This window comes from Branchiostoma belcheri, unplaced genomic scaffold, assembly GCF_001625305.1.
Source record: "Branchiostoma belcheri isolate BF01 breed outbred unplaced genomic scaffold, Haploidv18h27 scaffold46, whole genome shotgun sequence".
NCBI lineage: Eukaryota > Metazoa > Chordata > Leptocardii > Amphioxiformes > Branchiostomatidae > Branchiostoma > Branchiostoma belcheri.
The window spans coordinates 1691837-1710137 of NW_017804087.1; the positions used below are offsets into that span (position 1 = coordinate 1691837).

The 18301-nt window shown below is 39.0% G+C and overlaps 1 protein-coding gene across 1 annotated transcript; it reads left to right on the forward strand.

The window, feature by feature from the left end:
* The first annotated feature begins 10171 nt into the window (after window positions 1-10171).
* Window positions 10172-12387, forward strand: LOC109478997 (calmodulin-A-like). The gene is made up of 5 exons (XM_019780839.1): window positions 10172-10244; window positions 10430-10587; window positions 10920-11054; window positions 11815-11937; window positions 12271-12387. Exons 1-5 carry the CDS (start codon window positions 10178-10180, stop codon window positions 12313-12315), a joined length of 528 nt encoding a protein of 175 aa, XP_019636398.1. The 5' UTR covers window positions 10172-10177; the 3' UTR covers window positions 12316-12387.
* Window positions 12388-18301: the final 5914 nt, after the last annotated feature.

The following is an 18301-nucleotide window of genomic DNA, read 5'->3' on the forward strand; positions in this document are numbered from 1 at the left end:
CTGTTCCATCTTTTTTATTTCTTAGATGGTCGAAATCATTTCTCAGTCAGTGTTCCATCTTCTCTTTACAAGATGGTTGGTTAACAGGCATAACACTGTTCCATTCAATGTCTCATCTCACTTACAAGATGAGAGTGAGAAGAAAATCGTCATGGCTTGCAAGCTAAGTCTAATACAGTCGTGTGCCTGAGGCCCTAAACTATTTTATATCTCTCTGTTTCTGGTTGTCCATCAATGCTGATGTTGTCTTCCATCTTGAGCTCAGGAGCAGTGGCTTACTACTAAGCTTTAGCAACTCTACCCAAGAACAAGTAAAGTTCTTTCAGCACTATCAAAGTTAATTTCTTCACCATCCCTGATGAAGGCAGCTGAAAGCAGCAAAGACATCAATGAAAAAAAATTATTCTGGTTGGGCTAAAAGAACTTTACTTGTTATCCCAAAACCCAACTACTTTTGTGCTATGTTATCGGAGATACATTTGTCACAAGGCACTTTATGTTCCAAAAAGTTCCCTATAATAAACACATTTAGTGAGCCAAGCCAAAGTAGAGCTTGGCTCAGATCCCCCCACCCTAACTTAATATATACCACCAGCATAGAAGGATATCATACAAATCCCATTTGACTAGTTGTGTCCCTTTTCTTTTGTATGCTTGCTTCCTTCAAAGTAGCCTGGAACAGTGACATCAATGGCATCAGTCTCAGTGGCCACCAAAACCTCATCTGAAAGCACAAAACAAGTCTCTGTTATCTCTCCTTTTAAACGCAGGTTGAATCTAAACATTAAGATGTGTTATTCAGCATCTTTTAAGCATATATTAAAAAATCAAACTTGTAACTTCATTGACATTTGTAAATAAGTGAATGTGAGAAAGGATGGGAAGGAATGGATGGGAGGAGGAAGAAAGGAGAGAATGAGAGAGTGATAAAAAGAAGGGATACAGGGAGGGAGGGAGAGAATGAGTGGACTTTGAAGCAGAATCTTTACCTTGTAGTCTCAAGGGCCCAGCCTCTGCTCTGCTTCTAGTAGTTAAGAACCACTGCTGCTTGTCATCCTTCAGTATAGCAAGACTTTTCCTGCAGTGAATTTACTTAGGTACAAAGACAAAGATAGCCGACCACTCAAATTTGAGTGTGGCTATGAAACAAAGAAAAGGGCAAAAAAAGTCACACAAACAACATAAAAAGGCCGACAGCTCAGCTTGGAGTGTGGCCTTTAAAACAAAGAGAGAGAACTGGAATAAAAAAGTTGAAAAGTTAGCCAGCTGATGCTCTTTTGGAGCACTGCTGGAAGAAATAGGGAAGCCCTGCTAAACCTAGGCAAACTAGAAGGCCAAAATTAGTTTTTTTCCATGGAGTCTGCAGGACTGAAACAGAAACAAGTTTAAAAAGCAAAGACTCCTCTGTTGGCCTCACATCATCTGCAGTTCCTATAGAGCATGGATTAGATCCTCAAATAAAAAGCAAAATGCATTCATAAACAGCAATATTCATATTTACAGCCCAGAAAAGTTTCCTCCCTGTCCTTGGTGCTGAATTCCTGGTGGTCCCTGCATTCTAGGTAATGTGGAGTAAAATGAGAATGAACTGAAAGGCAAAGCATTGTTCAATAGGACACTCAATTCTGCAGAATCTCATATCACGCTGACAAGAAACAGAGTTTTAATTCCTGTAGGTGCAGTGCTGCATGTTCACAAGCTATGAACTCAAATGCTGTGGATGGAAGTTGCTGTTGAAGAATCAAAGTTATTAAGAAGAAAGACATAAAGATTAGGAAAGGAAGGAAAGGAAATAAGTATTATGTCCATAGGTGCAAATCCTGCATGTCCCTGAGGGCACTGGTTTGAATCCCAGAATCCTGTAGATGGGTCACTGTTGAATAATCAAAGTTAACAAAAAGACATAAATGAAGGAAAGATGAGTTTTGTCTGTAGGGTCAAATCCTGCATGTTCCTAAGAGCACTGGTTTGAATCCCATGGCCAGCATACCGTAGTAAGAAATAAAGAATGAAGAAAGGAAAGGAAAGGAAAGGAAAGATGTGTTTTGCCTGTACGTGCAAGTCCTGAATGTTTTTGAGGGTTATGGATCAAATCCCAGCATACTGTCCATGAAGGTGCCTGGAAAGCACAGATGAAGAAGAAAGAAAGCAAAAAAGATGTGTTTTGTCTGTAAGTGAAAATCCTGTCTGTTCCTAAGGACACCTGTTTGAATCTTAGAATGCTGTAGATGAGTGTCACAGTTCAAGAACCATGTATATGTGTCAGGAAGTTCAGAAGCAGAAGACAGAAAGAAAGAATAAGATGCTGTCTTCTGGTGTCTCAGTTCTGCATCCTCATCTAAGACATCCCTCCTTCAAGTAGCCTCCAGGTAGTGTCATGTGCCTGCAGAAAAACAACAAAGTTTGAACATTTGCAACACACTCTTGCAAAACTTAAATCAACCCCTATCATTTACTGTTGTCAAAGTCAGTCAAAACTAGAGTTCCCCGATCTCATACCTTCGCCAAATGATGTTAATCTTTATGACTGACAAATTATCGATTAGATTATTCCCCCCTGATTTAAAAAATAGGAACCTAATTTTCATGAATTATATCATTTTATCATAATCTCAACCAAAAGACAGTCTTATATTAACAAACAATACATTCTAGCATTTCCTAATAAATTATGCAAATGAGGTCCTGATTTGAATAAATTATGTTTAATGATGTTCACCTCAATTTAACTTTCAAATACCACAAGTATGAAATTCCAGGCAGTTATCATTACATAATTATAAAATTTCCTCATTAATTATGCAAATTAAGTCATTATTAACATAATCAATATCTTCCCTTGTTTCTCTCGTTGTCAATTACCAATGTCGCAAGCTTCAATTGTCGTATCATGGCATGCAGATGATTTATAGAATTTCCCCATAAATTATGCAAATTACATCCATATTTGCATAATTGTCACATAATTATATTAAGCATCACGTAAGCTACCTATATACCAAAAACCACGACGATCCGTCAACTGGTTCTTGAGTTATCCCCTTTTGAATATTTTCAAGAATATATCCCTGCAGTTCCAGAGCAAGCCGCTAGGGGGCCTAAACTCACGTCACTTCTTCCCCAGCACAAGAGCTACCTACCATCTAAATTTCATCACCATAGCATGTCTAGATCATGAGATATCAAAACCGGAAGTTCAGGTGCAGTACCATAACAAGCCGCTAGGGGGTCCAAAATCTAATCATTTTGAGGTCTCATCAAGACCTACCCAGCTACCAAGTATCAAGACAATCCATCAAGGCCTTCTCAAGTTATCGTGTTTACAGACACACACACACACAAACACACACATACACGAACGCCCCTGAAAACATAACCTTCTTGGCGAAGGTAATAATGGTGATATCACTTAGCCTACATAGCTTTGTACTACTATTGTAGCTTTTTAAGGAAATATGTTTCATATACTCAGCTTTCGAAAGCTGCTTCAAGTCTTCTGTATCTTCTTCTACCAAATTAATACAATATCATTTGACATCTACTTCAAACAATCATTTAGCATATATTTCTAGCAAAGTTTTAACAAAATTTGTGAACAAAAAAGACTGTTATCTGCTTCAGTTCCCAGTGTCCGCATTTTCAGGTAGCCTTGATGCAGAGACATCCATCCAGGAAACAATTCTGTTTGTTGGTAGCCAGGAGACAGACATCTTTGCATTAACAACCTGCAAAAAAAGAAACTACAAAAATATTAGAAAAGCTTCAAAGAAATAAAAATGTAAGAAAAGTTGCAAAGTTATACTTACATGTTTACCTGGAAGATACAAACCTATCCCTGTCATTGTCACTCCACAAAAGTTTTCTCCGTCTCTCCAAAAGTCGCGTAAAAGTCGTTGCTCTATCTTGTAACTTATCGCGAGTAACTCACACCACAGAATTCAGACACGGTTTCTTTATTTGAAATTCTTTATTTCCATCGCAAGCGCAGCTTACAGAGTGTGTGAGATGTATCAAAAGAAAAAAGAATTCCCATTGTTGCAAGGACCCCAGTTCCCTTCCCATCATGGGGTAAAGAAAATACAAAGGATTGTCTGGCCCTAACCCTAGATGATACCAGAAGGCTTGTAAAAGGACCCCCCCTTTATTAAGCGGTATGAGGAGAGAAAGTACATGTTAGTAACGCATGCAGTCCTTAATTACATGGCTCACCTCTGGTATCTGGGTAGTGGCTTAACATAAAAACAGGCGTCCTCTTGAGATCGTTGACTAGGCTAAATTTTAGGGTGTGCCTTGTGTTTATTTTATAAATTTTTTGAAAACAAGAATTTTTGTGCTTGTCTTCCATCTACCCACCCCCATAAATTTGTGAACTAAGATCTGCTCTTTGAATCATCACACACTTTTACTAACTACGTCCCTGCTCTAATTTGGTTTTTAACTCACCTTATTTCCTGATCTAAAGTCAAAGTGCATGTGAACTCAGAGAGCAGGTCAAAGGCATGTAGAAGTACTGCCTTTTTAATTTACCAAATTCAAGCACTTGAAAGCTCTATCAAATTTTGATTCCAATGTGAATGATAATCTTTATTCAAAGACTGCATTCAAATTCTTTATTCAGAATCTTTATTCAAACACTTATTCATAATCTTTATTCATAATCTTTAATTGAAATCTTCAAAGTTGGCATTGGTCTCCTGCTTGGTCGTAGTCTCTTGTAGTGAGCATCTTCAGGAATGGCTGCAGTCCACAGGATCATTACTAAGTCCGCCTTTTCTCTTACAAGACGGTGAAAATAAAATCCATCTTTGTACTAAGATGGATGAAGGAGTTACTTGTCCACCTTTTCACATACAAGGCGGACAAAAGAAATTACTTCCACCATTTCTCCTACATGATGGTGATAAAGTCCTAAAACTGTTCCATCTATTTAATTACTAATAGATGGATAGAATCATTTCTCATTCAGTGTTCCATCTTCTCTTTACAAGATGGTCGGGTAACAGGCATAACACTGTTCCATTCATTGCTTTAATTTTTTTCAATCTTTCAAGATATATCCTTATAGTCTTATTACTGACTTGATTAAAACTTACACAAAATGCTTGAACATGTCCTTGCATTTGCTTTGGCAACTACAACCATATGAGTTTTCTTGTTCTTCTTCTGGACTTTCCATTCAGGTCTTCTTCCAGAGGACTACTAGTATAGCATACATGTCTAGAAATACTATCCCTTAGCCCCTTTTTATGCAAAGGTATTCTTTAAGGTCTTTGTCACAAGGCACTTTATTTTCCAAAACGTTCCCTACATTATCTCAAGTTTAGTGAGCAAAGCCAAAGTAGAGCTTGGCTCAAATCCCCCCTCCCTTTCTATATTATCAGCAGACAAGGATATCATACAAATCCTATTTGTGTTCTAGCTGTCCTCTCGATGCTTGCTTCCCTTCAAGTAGCCTGGAAACAAGTGACATCAGTAGACAGGAAGATCTGTAGTGGAGAGAGGGGCAGATCTATAAGGAAGGAGAGGGAAAGAGAGAGTTGTTAAAACTTGATTATCCAGGCAAAAACACCAAAAAGCTTATCCCTATCACAGATTGATACTGCAAAGACAAAGCCTTTTGACAAAAATTTTATTACTTGAGTAAAACAGAAGCAGCATATTAAGTAGGATTTCGACATGTAATGGTTTTTGTTTTTCCTCCTGTTTCAGAAAGTCGGTGCATGGGATCAAGTAGGTGAATCAGCATTTGTACTGGAGGCCATGGAGAAAGTACTTTTAAGAAAGCTGGAAATATCACAATACCATACCTGCTGGCAGGGATCAGGAAAGCTATTCTACATCAACAGCAGGGCAGACAGGAATCATTGACATCCCTCCTTTGGTATAACTATTCTGTCCGAAAAAAGAAATTAAAAAATGTCAGCATCAAAAACATAACATATTGTCACAGTAACATGAACATTACTTTAAACAGTAAGAGGTTATGGGCGTGTCTTAAGTGAAGTGTAAAGGCTGCAGATATTGTATGATAAGGAAATTTCACGATAAATATCAATAGTTTTTAAAATTGCTCCAAAATGTGGGGAAATGACAATAGCTTACTTACATGTAGTTCTGGTTCATAAATGTCTGCTGGTCATCTGGGAGGGTTCTGCAGTTCGTTGCTGTTCAGCCAGGCGGCGCTGCTGAGCTGGAAGTGAGCAACAGGTGTCAGAATCTTTAAAACTAGTGATTACCTCATATTTTAACACAAGTTTCGCCAAAAATAAATCTAAACGTCACACTGCTGGGTGCCAAGGATATTTAAAGGTGATTGTGAGGGGAATATGTGAGAGAACATGATTATTTTTATGCAAATTCTACCGCTACTTCGCCGGCCCTGTATGGGGCAATGCCAAAACCTGGGCGGGACCTTCCGATTGTTTGAGCCGAGCGCTGCAGTCGATGAACCCGGTATGGACCCGGATTTTTCTCAAAACGTCTCGAAAAGTATAGCCAACAGTGCCAAAAGTAGTTTCTGGAATATTTTCCCCAGCGATTCTGAGGTAAACTTGTGAGAAGACTTCACTACTTGTCATAATATTGACGTAAAAACTATCTCAACTACACAGGTACAATGATTGACAGCTCCGTCAGACGAGAAGGCGCCGACGACAGCCCAAAAAGCAAACACGTCAAAAATCAAAGAAGAAATGTCAAAATTAACAAGAATGTGAAGTAAAATTCACAAAACAATGGTTTTTATTAGGTTTTATGAACTTCAGCGGGTCACGGGATCCGCGCCGATCGAGTAATGCGTTGTAGGCGGGACCATGCACCTGTTATCCCGCCGGCCCAACTACGCACGACCGATTGACAGTTTCCTCAATACTACGTAGGGCCGCGATACAATTTTCTAAAATTTTCACGGATAAAAAAAGCTACAAGTGACTCTACTACATGTTGGAACATTTTTTCTGATAGTTCGGAGGAAAACTTGAGGAAAAATAAACAATTTTCTCGACCTTTTGACGATTGGGATCCACACCGGGCAGTGCTAAAGTTGCGTACGGGGTCATGCTTCTCTTCCCCCGCCAGCCCACTACGTAGGGCCGTGGTACAATTTTCTCAATTTTTCACGGATGAAAAAAGCTCAAAGTGACTCAACTACATTCCGAAGCAACTTGCCTGGAAATCCTGAGGTAAACTTGAGGGAAAACACAACGTTTACGGGAGAAACAGTGACAGGAAAAATGTACGACAATCTCGTCATACGTAAGGTCAGCCTACAGTATATCCTACCGTGCATCACAAATCGTGAATGTATTGGGGAAACCGTGTAACAAATATCTTAAAATCAAAGGGGGATATTTGGCAACGATATACAGAAACTATACAAGGTGAATCCTGAATATAATGTGGTATTTCCCCGTAAAAATGGGAAAATGCTTACCTCAGTTCTGACGGGACGCCCCAGGTTCAGTCTCGTCTGCAGGTGCAATGGCGCCAAAATTTTGAATGAAAGATTCTTGGATGTAACCTCGAACTTGATTGGCGCTCACAGGATGGGACGAACCATTTGTTATACGGGTATAATGCGAACAGTGAATTTTCTTTTATTCATTTTAATAGATGCTATTTTATTTACCTAATTATGCAAATTAGTCAGTTGTGTTTAACAGCTATACGGAATTCATACAAAAACGTATGCGTATCTTAAATAACTTGATCAAAACGAAAAAAAAAATCGGACACATCCCCGGTCGATGGTTTGTGCAGATTCCATGGACGTACACATTTATAACAAATATCAAACCATTTTGTCATATAATCTTGTCATATATTATCATTTCATTACAGCAAATTTTCCATCACACATATTTTGAATATAAACATATCAATATGAAGTTGTCAAGTTAGACTGCATTTTTCGTATGGGATGCTACATTTTATTGTTGGGGGAGGGAGCAAGCTTGAAAAAGAGCAACCTTTTCTTGTCTGTACCTCACCTTTTAGAATTGATTTTACAGATATTTTGATACCGATAACGCTGTTTTATTATTGGATAATGTATACAACAGAGTTGATTCATTGTATCAGAGATCCACTGAACCCCCTATGTTACAATGGTTGATCTCCCGCCGCATAGAAAGGGACAATTCATTTCCATTGAACAGGTTACCATACGTCCTGCTCGTCCTGTAAGGGATGTTTCAGTAAACACGTTGGGGGAGGGGCGCTCAGACCTAGACGATCTGCTTTAAAAAAATCCACAAAGTAAAACCAATGCTCTATAATTTATAGTTCACGAAGTAGTGGCATATTAGAACATCATACAACATCAAAACATATACAAAAGGTGTAAATATTTCATGGACATGTGAGGTCTCTGAAGCCACGTACACTTGCTTCTGTGTCCCTCAGACAGGCCACACTGTGCGCACCTGAAGTGGGGAGAGGGGCTGGACAAGTTTGAGGCCACGTATGGGACCTTTGACCTTATTGTGGGGTCCGACCTGCTGTACACACGAGGTGCCTGTCAGCCACTGTTCCAGACTGTCGGAAAACTGCTACACAGAAAAGTACGAACGACCACAGCGACTTTATATGACTGCTGCTGAATTTGTATGGCTGCTGCTGTATACAAAAAGTACGATCGACCATAGTGACTTTACATGGCTGCTGCTGAATTTGTACGTTTGTTGTATACAAAAAAAGTATAAAGGATGATAGTGACTATGTTTGGCTGCTAAAAAACATTTGCGTTCAAAAGAACGGCATGAAACCCACTGTTTAAACACTCGTTAACTGTTCCGGTTCGGTATCATTTTCGTATTCTTTTCATTAAATTTACGGGTGGTTAAATACTAGTACTAGTAGTACATTTTTACTAACTTAAACTCTGTCCGTTAGTCAAGTATTGGTCATGAAATTATAACTTAATTGCGCAACAATTATGCAGGGTAAAAAGCATGGCATACTGGTACATAACTGCAATTTTATAAGCTTAAGGCTAACCTTACTAATACAAGAGTGTGTGTCTAGTTTGGAAAAGGAATGAACTTTTACAATCACTGGGAGAATTTCTAGTGTATGGCACATATGCATATGGCACGTGGTACAATACTTTAAAACTATGAGAGTTCCTATACACGTAAAATATACATTTGTACACCATTGGGCTAGCACTATATGCGTCGCAAAAACAGAGCAGTCAGTAAATATTATGTTTTGTTATACAGCAAGTTTAAACTGTAATTTCCAACACAAGAAATTGGACTCACCGAATTTTTTTAGTGTACAATTCCAGTCTTTGTCAAGGAATGAACAATTCACCGCTTCCGTGACGTCACACAGATAACACACGTGAGCAGTGGATCATAGGTTGCAGAAAGTCTGTGGCGCCCCCGTCTCTGTTTTGTTGTTAACGTATAATTTTCTTCATGTTTCAGCCATGTTCGTTGTTCCTGTTGGCGCACAGAGAGAGACGCACTAAACTGAAACAATACATCTATCAACATTCCAAGGAATGCGGTCTGAGGTGCCGGGAAGTTCCGCTGGACAACATTCCAGACTGTCTGGAATTGACGAGAAAAATGGACGAACTTTGGTACGAAGCAAACGGAGCGACCCTGCGGAAAGCGAGCTGTATATTCGAGTTTAGATGGAAGTCGATAGGTAGAAATAGTATAAAACAACCTACAGTGTAATTTGCATTAGTGTCTAAATCATTTCCTAACTATAGCAACATTTGGTATGTTCAACTCATCATTTAGTCCAGTTTAATATGAAACTTTCCGTGCAGCAATTATGTGTGTCAATGCAATTGTTGAATAAATGAGTTTGAAACGAATGTACATGATGTAGCATACATAGTCCAGTGTTAGCGACCAGGCTGTTGGTAATATTTTGTTTATTGGAGTGAGTTTGTATAAATGTCGTTTGTATACAAACCGGTAGGAGTCGTTTTTGTACAGTTGTGAAAGGTACTCATTTTTTTATGTGTTCCAGAACATTAGGAATTTACAAATGCTCTAGAATGGGCTCTTATTATCATATATAATTACTGAATAAAAACGTCTCAATGAAAACAAACAATTACCGGATTATGACAACAGAAATGCCATGGTAGGTTGAAATAACCCTCCAACGTCATTGTTAGTACATTGTAGTAAACAAAAAATGAAGTAAACAGAAAATGTGGAAAACGGCAAAGAAAGTCCTGCCGCCGATAAATGCTCGTGAGAAGTCAGAAGAGAAGTTAGGTACATTCCGTTTTATTTATTTTTCATAGTCAATGATTTAATATAGAGGTGAAGATCTTTATTCACAATCACTTGTTTAACAACACCCGAAGTTTCGATGGCCGTCTGTCATACACCAGGCAAGCAAGATAAAGATTTCTACATGTATATGGTCTTCTATTATTATTGTTTTCTTGGTGTTGCAGAAGAAATATTTGATCTTAGCGCTGAGCAGATAGCGGAGTACAGGGAGGCATTCTCTGTGTACCAGGACAGTACCGACAGTACCGGTACTGTCACTGTGGACCGGCTGGGAAAAGTACTGGAAAGCGTCGGAGAGAAGTGTACTAATGACGAGCTCACGGTAAATACGTACGTTTCGTTGAATCACTCAGCTCTCACAACTTGCAATTTGGGTAATATCGGCAGAGGTCGTTGTTGTACTGTCACTGTGGAGCGGCTGGGAAAAGTACTGGAAAGCGTCGGAGAGAAGTGTACTGACGACGGCTAGTTTAAAGGTTCCAGAAAAGTTTATTTCATTTGTTGACTTCAAATTCCTGCTATAAGCATGTCTAATTGCCAGTGGGAAAGCGCATAGACAAAAGTAATTAACAATAACAAAAAGAAAAAACAAGAAATTCACACAAAAAAGTTTTTACGGAGGCATGAAATCTTTGATTTTTTTTGTCATACAAGGATCTACTTGAGAGAGCCGACCTGCGCATGTGCGAAAAGATCGACTTCCGGGAATTTCTCACCATGATGCAGAAAAGAAAGGAGGAGACAGACGCTTCTGACGTCATCAGTGAAGCATTTATGCTATTTGACACGGTAAGGAAGGTTAGACATTATGTTCACATACACGGTCACTATTGTATACAGGACCACACCTATGTAATTCTATGCGTGAATATGTTAAAGTTAGGATCAGGCACGGTTCTGGATAATCTCCGCGTATCCAAGGACGAAGGTTTGCCCCAGGCACGGTTCTGGATGCGTAGACTACCAAGAACCGTGCCTGAGCATTTGTAAATTTGAATTCAGTTAAGTCACAGGAAGTGAGGGGGGATGGTGTAACCAAAGACTGACAAGAAGGTCAAATAGGTGGTCAGAATAGTCTCTCTGTGAGGAAGTGAGGTCGATTAGAGGTCAACATCGTCTACCAACTGGCTGAGAGGAAGAGGCACTGCACAAAATTGCCAAACTTCAAAATAATAATTGAACAAAAAAAATCACAACTAGAGAAGTAACATTTGCAAAGCAAATGCATAATGTTTACCTTGGGACATATGGTCTGCTCTGTTAATTCTTCCTCAAACACATTCACATACATGTACTACTAATAGTATATCGTGACAGGAGCTGAGCAGACCATGAAATTGCAACATTATGTAACCCAACACCAGTCACCATGGTGACAGACGTCAACAAATCATGCCATTGGTCAGGTCATAGGTCACTGTTTGGAGAAGAAGAAGAGGAAGAAACTGAGCAAAAACAATATGTTTTCCTTCGGTAAACATAAAAAGTCAAAATATCTGACGGAGCTCGAGGTATGAGATCTGTGATGTCTTGTTTGTGTGTCCCTAAGAATGGCGATGGCTATCTGGGTGCGGAGGAGTTACGTCATGTGATGACGTGTCTGGGTGAACAGCTGACAGACGAGGACGTGGAGAACATGGTCCGATTGGCCGACATGGACGGGGATGGAAAGGTAATAGGTCAGCGGTCAGAGGTCAAAACATTTGCTAGCAAATGCAAAATATTTCTCGCCCTTCTATTTTCAGTGAACACAAAATATTTTCCGCTCTCTCGTAGCAATGGTATATGATTTGATTTTGTATTTCTAAGTATGCGAGGCAATAGAAAATATGTATATTAGAGTATTTGACTTGAAATAATTATGCCGCACTCGTGTTGTGAGTCGAACCTCTTTAAGGTGACCATGTGTCCAACGCGACCGTTCCGATCCCCTGGGTGGCCGCTTTAGGCAGGTTTGACTGTACTGTATTGCATTCATTAAAGTCTATTGTTTTCTCTCTTGTAGATCAATTTCGCCGAATTCGCTACCATGATGTCGTCAGATCAGTAAATATACAAGCTCACAGCGTTTAAAACAATGAATGTCCACTAAAATAAAACTTGTCAAGACATACAATGTATTCATTTACTAAATATCAACACATGCATGACACACGAACCTTATCGAGTTATTTTGTTCACAAACAAACAAACAAACAAACAAACAAACAAACACACAAATGCTACTGAAAAAACTTACCCTCTTGGCCCTACTCCCTTGTACAATTTTTATCCTAGTTAAGAAGTACATTGCCGTTTATATCATGAGGAAATTATATACTAGTCATTTTAGTCATGAAATATAATTTACCAAGATGCTAAGAGGCATTGTTGCGATGACAATGGGGTACACGGTAAGGACCGTACCGTAATGTGCACATACGGCCGGTACCGGTTTTTCCACTTACCCATAGAAGAGGCAGTCCGCGTGACGTGTATAGCCCACTAGTACCTCAGCCAAGGTTACTAAGAGGATAGAATTAGCATTCTCTAACAGTGGCCAGATTCTGCCAGCTTGTTTAAGAGTTAAGTGGGGATAGAATTAGTATTCATTAACAGTGGCTGGACTTTAAACACTGCAAATGGATACCAGATGGTCATTGTGAGAGGTTAATTCAGAATAACCTTTTTTGGCATCCATCCTACGGCTATAATACAGAAACTAATTTTTTTTCATGGACGTGCCTGCTGATTGTAAATCGAAGACAATAGACCACTGAAAGCAACAAGATGGTAAAATAAAGCAAGATTCCTAAACTGTGTAGATTTTTTGTATTGTCGAGTCTTTCACTGTATCTGTATCTGTATATTTATAGCCAATAATGGCAATATAACTCCCCCCCCCCCGGGCGTAATACGAAGGGCTCGAAATTAGAGGTGGTCCACTGACCACTAAAATGCAGGCTTGGACAACTAAAAATACACTTCGGAACTTTTTTTGGGACGATACAAAAATAACATCAGAATGTCAGCCCTTCTTTCGTTTATCAGGCAAACGTCCCGGCTTTTGGATCCGGAAAAGTCCCCCTGAATTTCCTGTCAACACTGCAATTATAGTGCGCCTGGGAGTGAACGTAAACCTTCGGTGGCCATTTTGACCTCCAATTTGACCTTCCTGTCAATCTGCGGTTACACCATCCCCCCTCACTTCCTGTGACTCTCCTGTAGTCAAACAACCTCTAACACACAAGTAACGCACATAAAGAAAACCTCCATACACATGTACATAGTTATTAATTCATTAATAAGTAATACTTAATGATATGGAAAATCTACTTACTAATAAGGACAGAAAAATCTCAAACGAAAACCTCTATAGGGTTATGATAATCTTTTCCTTGATAGGTCAAGACCTAACCAAATACGAGCTTTCATAGAAATCCATTAAGACTAAGAGCTTCTTGAGTTGTGCTATTGATTGAAGCACAAACACTTCTGCACCATTAAAACACCATTACACAAGCACTACCGGAAATACAGCCACGGTATAGAGGGTGGGTAGACGACAGAAGTAGGCGGTAGAAGCTTGAAGCACAGTCAAAATATTAGGTCACTGACCGATAGAACGTTTACATTGTAGCATTGGAAAACGCCGAGGCTATTAGCCATGTTATATGGATGACATCCGCGCGCGCATGAATTTTCGGCCGTTTAAAAAAAGTTTTCAACCACACTGTAAATCGTACAAAACAGTTGCAAAATAAGAAAATATATACAGTAAGTTGCAAAAAGAATAGCTGAAAACGATACCAATGTCATAGAATGCCAAAATCAAACGAAAAGACGAAACTGTAAAGAAATGACTGCGTCATACTATACTTTGTGTCATTTGTTCAACCTTCATGACCACGTAGATTTCATGATGAATGCAACTACTTTTTTTGGACAAACTTTCTTTTTATTCGCACGCTCGCATCAGTTTTGGGGCTCCCAGAGGATGTCATCCATATAATCAAATCAACATGGCCCAATGGGTATTATGGGGAGGTTTGTGTCCTACAGACTCTTTCTTTGTTGACAACGGCAAATATCCAGTTCCTTTAACGTACTACTGAGTTATGGCATCACTATAAAAAGGATCTGCCTCCTATTTCAGTGTCATCACCAGAATTAGTTGCCTGTAAAACAGCCGGTATTTCCACCATAATATCGTTGTAAAATCTCAGCATGAAGGAACAGATATGAGTCCCTTGGGGTGTTAATAAACAGCGTAATCTTTTTTAGGAATCAACATTAGAAACTACGCTTGATGCATAACGTTGTAAAAAGATGGGTGTAGTACGCCCTATCTTATTCTCACTCCTCATACTGGGAATATGGAAAAAATCAATTATTTTCCTACTATTATGGTTGCCGTATAAAAGATTAGAGATGCCATGATATGTAGGGACGCTCGTAACTTTGATATATAAGACTTATCTGTATATTAAAGGCATTCAATGCAATTTTAGGGCGACAAAACAAAACAGGAACATATTCCGGATGAGAAATTCGAAATCTGGCTGATATTGACATATGCTGTTATCGTTATTTCTCAGTACATTCTTGTCATCATTTTATACTTCATTCATTTAAATTTGCCGAAAAATGCGTCTCGAGGAGTCTCTTTATTTTTGGTGCCACCATAAAACCAGATACGAAACAGGCTACTGTTTTCTCGAATCATAAGAGCCTTCCTTTAAGAACAGATTGTCCAATCAGCACCAAGGACAGGGAACCTTCCCTCAAAACAGATTGTCCAATCAGATCAAAGGACACGGAGCATTCTTTCAATAACAGATTGTCCAATCAGCACCAAGGACAGGAAACTTTTCCTAAAGAACAGATTGTCCAATCAGCATAAAGGACACGGAACCCTCTTTCAAGAACATACAGTATTGTCCATTCATCACCAAGGACAGGAAACTTTTCCTAAAGAACAGATTGTCCAATCAGCACAAAGGACACGGAACATTCTTTCTGGAATAGATTGTCCAATCAGCACCAAGGACATGGAACTTACCCTCAAGGAAGTTTGCGAATCCAGGAAACACTAATCATACTCAACAGCATCAATTAACATAAGGAAATTGCCTATATCTGGGCAATTTCCGTCAATAATTAACATTTCCGTCTCAATTTCCTTACTTATTTTCCCTCGCTGCAGTGGAATTAATTGAATCAATTTATTATCATACTCTGTTTATTTTTATGTGAGCCCAACAAAAATACCTATAAATTCTTCTAAAGTCTAAGCCTAAAACTCTGCTTGGAGGGTACCTAAAGGTGATTTACCGGTTATACGACGCAAATATGGAATTAATATCATATCAAAAATGTAGATATATAGATTAATCCAGAATCAGTTTGCTTGAAATCTGTCTGATATTGAAATTTACTGCTATTTCTTGGCACATTTTCGTCATCCTTATTTTTGAGTACCACCCATAAATAGGCAGATCCAGCCTACGATAGGAAACAAGCAACGAATTTCCGAATTTTCCTCACAGATATCAGTTTGCTATGTGATAGGATTAATTAAACTTAATAAATTTAGAAAATGACCATTGAAAGTGACTTAAAAATCCATGTATATTCAGTATTGCCACCCTGAAATTACATCGAGTGTCTTTAAACTTTGCAAGAAAAGTGTCTAACGTTTATACATTCAAGAAACGCCAACTAGATGTTAATTTGCAAGTCAAAGAAAGACAAGTAGAGTACCCTGAGTAATAGGACAACTCTGCACTACATTTCGACGTCTAAAAGCTTTCTGAGTTAAGGAGGTTAAGTAAGGATCTTACTTTAGCTTCCAAATCTTGTAAAGTGTGCAGGTTTACGGGTCTTCCTCGCGCATTGAAAATGGCCGGATGGCGACGCCGAGTCTAGCGTAGAACGTGTAAAATCTTTAACATCAGTGCTGAAGAAGACCTACTAAAATTTGGCCCAGACGTTGGATCAACTAAGTGCACTTGGTAGGGTGTATGTAAGGTCATTGCCACTGCATAAAGTGCGATATTTATGCATGCCTTAAAGTGTTCGTAAATGTTGCGTCTTTTCAGTCGACTGAAAAATAACTGATCCTTTACGCATGATTTATACAATAGATTCCGAATTTTATGAAGTGTAGGATGCGACGAAGCGATAGTCGATGGAAGGAAAGCTTTAGATTTAGTTTCAATCAGAATTTGCTTAAATATTACGTAAAGCAAGTTAAAAGTGACAAAACAGATCCTTTACGCATGTTGTAAAGCGATTTAAAGACGTGCTTAAATATCACGTAAACATACGAAAAATGGAAACTCCACACATGATTTACTGGTGCTTTAAGAATTTGCTTAAATATTACGCAAAGCATGTTAAAAAGTGACAAAACAGATCCTTTACGCATGTTGTAAAGCGATTTAAAGACGTGCTTAAATATCACGTAAACATACCAAAAAAGTGAACTTCCACACATGATTTACTGGTGCTTTAAGATCGAATTTCTGATGTAGTTCCACCATTCTTTGCACTATATCTATAGACTGCCGTACCTGCAACTACTAGTACTAGTACTCCGTAAATACTAAGTGATAGACTCCTGTGCTAGTGGATTTTCCTCTTACGCGTCTCCCTATCGCATGATCAGCGGGGCGGGTGTGCAATTAGGGCCGAGTGACGCCCGCAGAAGCAGCCCGGTTCTGACAGTTACATCAGCCGCATCTCGAGAGCCACTCGCCAGCTCATTTCCACTATCTCAAGCACTGACAGCAATGCATGGCAAAGTCGAACGGCCACCCACGCAAAGGCCCCGGGAAGGCTGCAAAATGCACTCTGCAGGACGCCAGATGTTTTCGAGTGGCTGCAAATGCGTCAAAAATTTTGTGTTGTTGACTTTCGAGCTACAGTTTGAAACGTGCGGTAACTCACATTACGCTGCTGGTTCAGTTTAGTTCATCCTTGTCACAAAATATTCTTTAAAAAAAAAACAGTAAAACATAGCCAGTATGTTTTCGAGTGGCTGCAAATGCGTCAAAAATTTTGTGTTGTTGACTTTCGAGATGTAGTTTGAAACGTGCGGTAACTCACATTACGCTACCGGTTCATCCTTGTCACAATATATTCTTTAAGAAATAGTATAAGATATAGCCAATGCATTGTCGAGTTGCTGCAAATGGGTCAAAAATTTGTGTTATTGACTTCGGAGACATAGTACTAGTCTAAAGCTAATTTGAAACGTGCGGTAACTCATATTTAACTTCCGGTTAATTTTAGCCCATCCTTGCTACACCATACTCATGAAAAACATATGAAACATGCTCAAGCAGAGAGGAGTTATCACTTTATAGAGATACATGATTGTCAACATGGCAGGAAGTTAGGTCAAAGGTCCCAGAAAAGGTCATCTCATTTCCTGTCTCCTGTCTTCCTTGTTAGATCTATGGCTGTCGCCTTAAGACAGCAAGTGGGAAAATGCATAGATAGAATTAGAAAGGACATTCTGTGTAAGGAACGAAAACTTTGTGTATTACACTGCAAAGGTAACGTTATACGTACTTTCCACTGAAACGAAGAAAGTTTAGCTACCAAATATAAGTTGTTCAAACGTGTGTCACTGATAAATAGATAAGTTTTGTAGGTTTCGGTTGTTTTCGTGTCTTACAGATCATACGAGTACTTTCCGAAGATCATATTCAGTCATAGGTCATACAAATCAAATTTTGTTCGCTCAACCGTCATTTAGTGTTGCTCCATCTAGTATAAAGTGGGGCCAATACAAAATTGATAGATGGAGAAATGTCAGAGAATATATATAGAGCCTTCTATCATGTATTCCCAGGTGCTCTGGACGTTATACTGCTGGAGAAGCTGGTTTTATGTTTATAGACCTTTTGATGTTGGAAGCCAATATCTGTAAAGGAGCTGGATAATTGGGGTCATCTGTAGATAGTGATGCAGTAAACTATAGGTTGCTGACCTATACACTGTTATTCCAATATTGATGAATGCCGAAAACAGAAAGTAACAGGAATAAA